Source organism: Microtus ochrogaster, chromosome 18, assembly GCF_000317375.1.
Source record: "Microtus ochrogaster isolate Prairie Vole_2 chromosome 18, MicOch1.0, whole genome shotgun sequence".
In the NCBI taxonomy this organism is placed as follows: Eukaryota; Metazoa; Chordata; class Mammalia; order Rodentia; family Cricetidae; genus Microtus; species Microtus ochrogaster.
The window spans coordinates 48369454-48379216 of NC_022020.1; the positions used below are offsets into that span (position 1 = coordinate 48369454).

The following is a 9763-nucleotide window of genomic DNA, read 5'->3' on the forward strand; positions in this document are numbered from 1 at the left end:
TGCAAACTGCTTATTTGTTTTGGGATGGTCTAATTATCCCAGGATAGACTGCCACTCACTATATAGCTGAGATCATCTTGAAGTTCTGATCCTCCAGCTTGATGCTGGGATTGCAAGTGTGCACCACCACACATCACCTATTCCATGCTGAAGGTTTAATCCAGGGCTTTGTGCGTGTTAGGCAGGCACTTGACAAACTGAACTACTTTTCCAATCCCATGAGTAGCATTATTATGACAAGGATAAAAGTCTTGGTAAGCTTGTTTAGCACATAGCAATGGATCTTGGAACCATAACGCACACATTTGTGAATGAAGCTAACCTTGGAAAAAGAGATACAGCAGAATCAGCACCAAATAATGACAGAATGTTAAAGGAGACCGTGATAAGTCACTGTTGAAAGTTCTGCCCAGGTCAAGGTAGGTCTGGTCTGCCGCTCTCTGGAAAAAGAAGCTGTTGTCCATATTGCCACTACAGAAATCATAATTCTGATTCTTGACTTTTTTTCAGGGTGAGATGGGAGATGGTTTTCACTTGCTACCATGCATTTGTACACATAAGGTATGACTGGAGGAGGCTGCCTCCACTGCCTTTCTGGCCAATCAAAAGACTTTGGCTTCCAATACAAATAAGTTTTGGGAAAGGCTCTTTCCAAAAGTGAAAAGTTCAGGCATTCAACTTTTTGACTATCTCTTTATGTAAACCTGGTTGAACATTAATTTACTTATGTGGAGCAGGCTGTCTTTAATCCCACAGGTAACTGCCTGCCTCTGCCTCCTGAGTGCTAGGATTAAAGGTGTGTGCCACCATGCTCAGTGTGTCCTTTCCTATTGCTGTGATAAAACACCATGACCAAGGCAACTCTTAGAAGTAACACTTTATGTGGGCTTAAGTTTCCAGAGGGACCTCAGGGAGAGACAGCAAGGTCAGCAGTCATGGGGTCACATTGAGAGCTCCCATCTTGAACCACAAGTACAAAGCAGAGAGAACCAGCAAACAGTAATACGAGGCCTTCGTCTCTCAGAGCCTTTCCCTAGAGACCCACTTCCTTCAGGAAGGCCACACTTATTAAACCTCACTAAACTCTAGTAACATCTGTGGACCATGAATTCAAATGCCCGAAACTATGGAGGGCATTTCTCATTCAAACCATCACACCTAGCTTAAGATTCTGGATTCTGGATAAGTGGATCTTTAGACAGAAGTCAAAGATGAAGTCAAAGATGCCCTGCCAATTGTATTTCTTAAATTTTTAGTTCCAAAGTCAACCACCAGCAGCATTAATTGCTAAGTGTTGGGATATTTCTGCTATAATTCAGAAGCTCTTGGTTGACTTAACAGCAGGGAGTCTTATCCTTTGGGTCGAGACCCCCGTGGGGTCAAATGACCCTTTCATGGAGGGAGGTCATATATCAGACATCCTGCACATCATATTACAGTGCACAGCAGTTAGCAAAATTACAGTTCTGACACAGGAACAAAATAGATTTATAGTAAGGGAGTCGCCACAACATGAGGAACTGGAATTAAAGGGTTGCAGCATTTGGAAGGTTGAGAACCAGTGCTTACCAGCCTTCACTTCCTCACTCCCAAATGGAGGAACCACTGGTTTCTATCAAGACATACATCAGGTTTAAGGTGAGGGTTGGTTAAGCTGAACAGACCATCCTTCTGGATGGCCAAGGACAGTGATATGACCCTAACTTGAACAGTCAGTGGCAAAACTGAGGGAAGAATTCTGAACTCTTTCCACATGTACGCTTTCTTTCTCTGAGTCAGAAACGTTCATTAGGGCGGCACTCCATCTCTCTGGCATGTTACTCCTCCAACCATGGGAAGTGTAGCATTTATTTAGGGATTTTGGAAGCTAGCATGAAGTCTGTGTAACTCCGTGACTTCCTGCTCTGGAGTCTAACTTTTCACCAGAAGGATTCCTCTTTTTTTTTTTTATGGCTTTAAGTGAAATTACTGGAGCCAAGTATGCCTGACAGAGAGACCCGGTGAGTTTAATTAAAGAAAGAAGTAGCAGTCTCGCTGGGCCGAGAGACTATAGATCTCTCCACATGGAAACTGACTTTAAACTACCAGTTCACAAAAAATAATAGCAATCATTTCATTCATTAATATGTTTATTTGCAACAAATATGACACTTCTTCCATTATTTGGATTCCTTTGCTTTCCGTTTGGTTTGAAATTTGGGTAGGGCACAGGTGTGCATACAGTTTGTGAATTAAGCTCCTCAAATTCCCAAAGAAATAATTTCCAGAACGAAGTAATGGAAAGCACAAACAAGTGAAAGCGTCCCATGTGCTGCTAGTTACACTTTCCATATTTGACAAACGCAATATGAGGGCCGAATTCCCTAAAGAAAAGAGAGAACGTTAGTTCCTTAAGGGAAGAGGACATTGCTCTTAAACGTGCTTTTGCTACCTTCTAAATGAAGTCCTAAAGTGGAGGATGATTCTGTTAGTATTCAGGCATCTGTACTGGCCTGCCCTTGGGGTTCTGACAGGCTATGTCCTCAGCTGTAGCCACTGAGAATGCCTCCTGTGTACATTCACTGTTCCCTTTTAAAATTCACTGTTCCCTTTTAAAAGAGCCCTGCCAACCTCTCCTCTCTCTCTCTCTCTCTCTCTCTCTCTCTCTCTCTCTCTCTCTCTCTCTCTCTCTCTCTCTCTTTTTGTCTCTCGCTTCTCTTTTCTTCTGCCACCCCTGTCCCTAAAGACTTGTCTCCCACCCTCCCTTCCCTCTTTTTACATTCTCCCTTCCCTAATAAAAACCCCTCCATGTGAATCCTGTTGCCTGGCATTTTTCTCTCTTGCGGAGCTTTTTAAAAATTACAACAGCTTCTACAATTCCATGTGTACCCATCTTGTCCATTCCTGTTACCATGTCATATTTCACACATGCCTGATCTATGTGTTGATTACTCAAAATGTGTCATGAAAACTTTCAATATAGTATTTTGTATCTTGATGCATTATAGAGTAAAAAAAAATACATGAGTTATATTTTGCTTTGAACTTACCACCGATCAATGCAAAAGAAGCACTCATTCTTGTAGGTTAAACCATTTGTAGCACAAACAAATGCTACCACATCTGGACAGCTTGCTTCATAATCAGGATGTATTGGGTAATACATTTTGCATGGGGGCTGGAAACGTAAACACGACAAGAATAAGAGTTTATTTTTGCCCACTTATCAGTTACCTTTCACTTCTAACCCACATAGCAATATTATTAAATCCTACTAGGTGAACATTTAAGGATTTCCTGTCTTCCAAACTTCCATCAGGTGAGTTTTTTGTTTCTACTTTTTTTTGTTTGTTTGTTTTTCGAGACAGGGTTTCTCTGTAGCTTTGGTGCCTGTCCTGGAACTAGCTCTTGTAGACCAGGCTGGCCTCGAACTCCCAGAGATCCGCCTGCCTCTGCCTCCCGAGTGCTGGGATTAAAGGCGTGCGCCACCACCACCTGGCTGTTTCTACTTTCCTTATGTAGTAACACCATGTACCCCATAGTTACTTCAATGATAATCATCGAAGAATCCCTGCTAAACCCCAAGTACATAGTTTTCCTTTGAACTTACCTCCATTCCAGTATGCTATTGTATAAGAAATTAATGAGTAAAGATACATATCTTTACTCATTATTAGTCATTATGTGTTTGTGAACTTAGGGCAGGATTACCACATAGTTGGTAAGAATGAGAACTGTCTATGGAGACTAGAGATACGTGATGTTTGAGGCTGAGCAAGCAATGGTTGTTATTTCATTAAATGCTCAGCAATATCTAATTGGTGTGGGTTTTTTTTTTTTGCACTGTAACATTTGCTAAACCATGTTAGTGTGTATGTTACAAGAGTTATGCTACCTGGGAAGAAGTCCACCCTGGAGAGATTAAGATGTGTGTCCAAGCAAGGACATGTGAAAATTTGTCAATGCACGTCCCCTCTGTGGAGTCTAAAACACCCCAGAGGAGAGTGATCCAGGCGGAAGAAGAATATAGAATTGAAAATTGATGTTTACCTTAGGCCATCTAGAAGGGTTACGTGAACTGACAAGTTCTGCAAATAAAGCACGAACACACTGAGTTAGAAGAACTAGTGTATAATGGGATGCAACCTCACCCACTAGCCACTTACGCCTAAAGCCATGGAAGACAATTTACAGAATTTATAGGTGGTACTCCTTTGTGGACTGCTTTATTTATTTATTTGCCTATCTATCCTATATATAATTTTCAGAGCTCATACTGAATTTGCAAATTGCTACGTCATTGAGGGAAAAGCACTGGGCTGAGTGAGAAGCTACAGAGAGTGGGTCTGGCATGTATGAAATGCTGGGTTCCATCTCCAGCATTGCAATAAGTGAATTAATCAGCTAAATAAAAACAATTTGGAGTTGTATGACTTATAATGTTCTTTATAACAGTAAGTTTCCTGTTCTACAATTAGAATAATTATATGCATTTTCAGACTTCTATTAAATTACATGTGATATAGAAGTAGTGTATTACTGCAGGTCCTGCTAGGATGCTAACTTAATATGGGTCCACTGATTGATGACGAGGAGGTAGAACAAGCACCCAGCTTTCAGGAGTCTGGCTCTGAGAACAGGTTTTGTTAGATGATCTTGGTGCCTACAGATAGAGACCAACTGTGATAGAAAGAACGAAGATGGGCTGACTATAGTTCTGTTTCTATCTCAGGTGATTTAAAAATACCATAGGGTAGCTTAACAAGGAGCAATATTCCTAAATTATAAACTATGCCTCAGAATTTAGGACTAGAAGTATATCTCAATAATAGAGTATTAGCACAACATGTAAGATGTCCTGAGCTCACTAATAAATAGAGGCAGTTTCTCTTTGGATGGATACCTTGATCAGCCTAGATATGGTGGGGAGCACTTTGATCCTTCCTCAAAGAAATGTGCCTTACTGAGGAGTGGAGAGAGGGTAGGGTGGGGTTGGGAAAAGGTGGAGAGAAGGGGAGGAGAGGAGGGGTGAAACTGGGATTGGTATGTAAAATGAAAAAAAGATAACTTGTTTTCTTTTTAAAAGTAAAAGAAAATAGAAAAGAAAAAAGAAAAAGTCAATTTCAGAAGAGACAATATGAATACATATATAACTATGCACACACAGACCCAATGAAGACACAGAAGTAAAATCTGAAAAAGATACTCCACTTAATTCATGATGAGTTGTTTAAAATCACACTCAAAAGCCACTTATGACCTATTGTGTCAGCTGATGAGAAAGGTATTTTTGCGCTTTTCTTTCTTCAAAAGCATTCATTTATGAAGAGGGAAGTTGTCAATATTGGGCCAAATTACATGTGAATTTTTATTTAACTCGTCACTCCCAATTCAATGAATTTCTTTTAAAGATGTATCTCCAACAATACAAAACCTCGTGTGCATAATATTATTTCTTGAGGCACCATTTGCTGTTACACACGAAGGTTCATCTACTCCAGTAGAACAGTTGTCAAATGGTTTGCTGGTTCTACTCAGTGAAATTCTACATAATTGGACAATAGAAAGAAAGTTCCCTGTGAACCATGATCTCTTGACCTTCCAAGATTCAATAGAAGTAGGAAAAAGTAAGTTGTAAACAGACATCTATAGTATGCCATCTTCTTGCAGGCAGCAAGAGGATAATGCTGTGTAAATATTGTTTGGATGAAAACACAGGAAGCCCAGAGAATTGAAGTTGACTACAAAGAGGACGGTGTATGATTAGAGCAGAAAGGATAATGGGACTGTGCAATGTTAACTCTTTTTGTTTATTTTGCTTTCATTAAAATTAATTTCAAAATGGAGCTTGGAAAATGGACTAGGAAGTTCAAGCACCTGCTGCCCAAGCCTGAAGATCTGAGTTCGACCCCCAGAGTGCACGCACAGTGAAGCGACACTGGTTCCTGAATGTAGTTCTCTGGCCTCTACGTATATGAATGGCTCCTCACAAACACACCCCTTATGCAAACTCACACAAGGAAAAAAAAAGAGGGGGGGGCTAATGACCTGAAACATCCAGGTGAGCAGAGAAACTTCTGACAGAAAACTTTACACCCTGATGATATTTGCAGACAGTTAGGCGCTGGGAAACTTTTGACAAGAAACATAACATACAGGTAAGATGTTAAGGTAGAATTTATAGCTTGGGGATGCAGGAAACAGACTAGCAGCTGGCATTTTCCACTCAAAAGCTCCCTTCTCTGACCTGTAAGACCCTCAAGCCTCCTTCACCTTGGTGCAGTTTCTTTTCCCATGGAGAAACGCCTGCTCTTCATTTCTTCAATAAAAGACAATCTGCCTCTGTAGAAATTAATCCCCCAATTAATTTTGGTGTTTTGAGACAGGGTCTCTTTATGTGTCCCTGGCTGTCCTGGAACTCACTATGTAGACCAGGATGACCTCAAATCACAGAGATTCCCCTGCCTCTTCCTCTGGAGTACTAGGTTTAAAGGTCTGTGGAATTATGCCTGGCATCTCTTTGTTTTATTTTCAAGTTTCCTTATTGAATATCCATCTAACAACAACAACAATGTTATAAAGAAAAATTAGAAACAAATTAAACTTCTTTAACATTGTTTTTATGATTTTTTTCTGACCCATGTATTATATGCCAGTGTATTGTTTAGTTTTCAGCTGTCAGAGGACTTTTAGAGTAATTTCCTTTGCTGGTAAAAAAAAATTGTTCATTATATATGTGCTTATTTGCTTAAGCTTAAAATTTGCAGAAAATAGCTCACAGAATTCCTATTGCATCTTCTGTGGAAAAGAACTCCACACACTAGAATTCAGTACTGCCCTACTTTTCCTTTCCCGACGAAAGGCGCTTTATTTGGATCACAATTCTAATTAGTTGATCATTTCTGAGACATCAAGGCAAGAAGTCACATCACATCAGTAATCAAGCTCAGAGAAAGGATAAGTGCACCCTCGCTCGACTGCCTTGCTCTCGGTAGGTTTTCTCTTCTCCTGTTTTCCAGGATGCCTCGCCTAGGGAATGGTGCCACCTACCAGGGACCTGGTCTTCCTACATCAGTTTGCAATCAAGACCCACACTGGCAAACCTGATGTAGATAGTTCCTCATTAAGATTCCCTACCCAGGTGATTGTAGGTGTTAAGATTTAAAACTGACCAGTACAAATCGATATTTACTTTTCCTTTAGAATGAAGTTCTTACCGCTGAAATCCTATATTTAAGGATGACTTGGGTTCATTTCATTTTGCCCATTTTAGTGAGGAGAATCTTTCTCTTGAGATACGTTTTTTCTCACTGTTTCTATTTGCTTTCACTTTTGTGGTGTTTCCTTGATTCCCTAAGATGTTTAAGAAAAATTTATCCATCTGTTTATTTATGTGCATATGCATATACACATACAAATGTGCCACGGTGTGCCTGTGGAAATCAGAGGACATCTTACAGGAGTTAATTTTCTCCTTTTACCATGAGTCCTGGGAATCAAACATAGGTCATCGGGCTTGGTGATAAGCATCTTTAGTCTGCAAGCCATCTGGACATCCACCATGCTGATTCTACTTATTTATTACTCAGTACTGGCAACTGCACACATGTAAAAGTCATAAAACAACTTGCATGAATCAGTTCTTCTACCACGTGAGTTATGGGTTTTGAACTCAGGTCATCAGCCACAGAATCCAAAGTCCCGATCTAATGAGCATTCTACCCCAGGATTCAGCAATACCACTCTTGGGAATATACCCAAGAGATGCCCTATCATACTACAAAAGCATTTGTTCAACTATGTTCATAGCAGCATTATTTGTAATAGCCAGAACCTGGAAACAACCTAGATGCCCTTCAATGGAAGAATGGATAAAGAAAGTGTAGAAAATATACACATTAGAGTACTACTCAGCAGTAAAAAACAATGACATCTTGAATTTTGCAGGCAAATGGATGGAAATAGAAAACACTATCCTGAGTGAGGTAACCAAGACCCCAAAAGATGAACATGGGATGTACTCACTCATAATTGGTTTCTAGCCATAAATAAAGGACACTGAGCCTATAATCGTGATCCTAGAGAAGCTAAATAAGAAGGTGAACCCAAAGAAAAACATATAGTTATTCTCCTGGATATTGGAAGTAGACAAGATTGCTGGGCAAAAATTGGGAACTTGGGGGTGGGGGTGGGATGGGGGTAGGGGGAGATGGGGAGAGAAAAGTGAGAAGGGGAGCATGGGGAGAGCTTGGGGGAAATGGGATGGTTGGCTTTACTTGTAATGGGAACATTACAGTGAATGTTCTCTGCCCTAGAAGACTTGGTTTGGTTCCAAACTTACAGCTGAGAAGAATCTACAATATAGAAAACAAAGCTGATTTTTTTTTCTTCTGAAGGAAATACATTTTAAAAGTATGTAGTTTGAACTTACAAGCTCAACATTTCATATTTCAGAAAAACATTCCAATCCAAAGTAAAACAAAATTTACTCTCATTTTCTCTACAACTTTAAGGAAGTCAAATTTTTATCTCCAAGACTGCTCACCTGAAAAAGTAACATGTGTCAAAGTAGAGAGCATCAGAGAGAGTGTGATCACGTGGTACAAGCAGACGCTTCTTCTCATGTCTTCTGCGGTGAAGACTAAGAAAATGCCCGTTAGTTTATTCCCAGTCTACGGTACAGATAACTTTTTAACATGAGAAAACTCAGTGCCCTTGGAGATGCTGTGTCAAGACAAAGCTGGCCATGGTGGTCTCACACAGGCTCCAGGTATGTAGACATGAGAGAGTCTCTTTGCTTAGAGAATGACAGAAGAACTATACCAACAATTCCCTCTCCCAACCCTACTGTGTGTCTAGAATAGAGATTAGGCTCAAGACTTTACAAGTCTATATCATCCACTTAAGCCCATATTTGTTCTATTTCTTCTCAAAATTGTACGCAATGGGACATAAACTGAGACATGAACTGAGAGAGACCCACAATGAGTGAAGCTTTTCTATTTTCACATGCAAAGAAAATAAAAGGAAGATGAAAGCAAAATAAACCAACCAAGCCATGACAACCATAGAATGGAAAGGGGGAATCTGAGATACGGGGAAACACGAAATATCACCACTAACTTTGACTAAGGATAGAGGACACAAAAAGAAATTACCTGAATGAACTTTCTGTTATCAGCTTGAAGTTACAGCTAGCGTTAAAAAGAACTGACTAGGGGCCTGCAAAGCCATAGAGGTGGGTCGCCTGCTCAGTTGAGTGACCACTAACTTGGCATGAGTTTATTCTCTTGGCTGTTTTCTGCGTTTGATCCTCTTTCATGCCACCCCCTCGGATGTTTCACGCTTCAGCAGGCAAGGCCAGGCCTGAAGGAGCTGAGTGAGTTTTAGTTATGAAACACAGGAAATAAAAGCATCCTAAATATCTAATGTTTGCAAAGTAGATTAACGACCTGTTGCATTCCAGGCTGTTTGGTAAATGTTCTCGCCAAACCACAGCCTGTTTTCAGCCTTCCCACATTCCTCTGTCTTTACTTTTTAGAAGACTTACCTGTTCATATTCAAGCTTTGTTTTTTCCCCTTTTTCTGCTAACCTAGGAAACCCTAAGAGTCTTCTAATCGATATTATTTCTGGTGCTACTCTCCCAATTTCTGCATCTGTTGCTCTTGACTATACCTCAAGATATGCAATTCAGAAAAGTGACCTTTATCTGAAAATAAAAATCACCATATACTTTAAGCTTTTCTAGTGTCATTAGAACTTTTTGTTGTTTTATATCTTGGA

General features: G+C 40.1%; 1 protein-coding gene across 1 annotated transcript; it reads right to left on the reverse strand.

Annotated features, from left to right (window-relative positions):
- Positions 1-2314: 2314 nt before the first annotated feature.
- Positions 2315-8603, reverse strand: LOC101995858 (serine protease inhibitor Kazal-type 13). Its single transcript, XM_005356391.1, has 4 exons — positions 8525-8603; positions 4030-4067; positions 3030-3157; positions 2315-2363 (listed from the first exon to the last, which is right to left on the reverse strand). Exons 1-4 carry the CDS (start codon positions 8601-8603, stop codon positions 2315-2317), a joined length of 294 nt encoding a protein of 97 aa, XP_005356448.1.
- Between the last annotated feature and the right edge of the window lie 1160 nt (positions 8604-9763).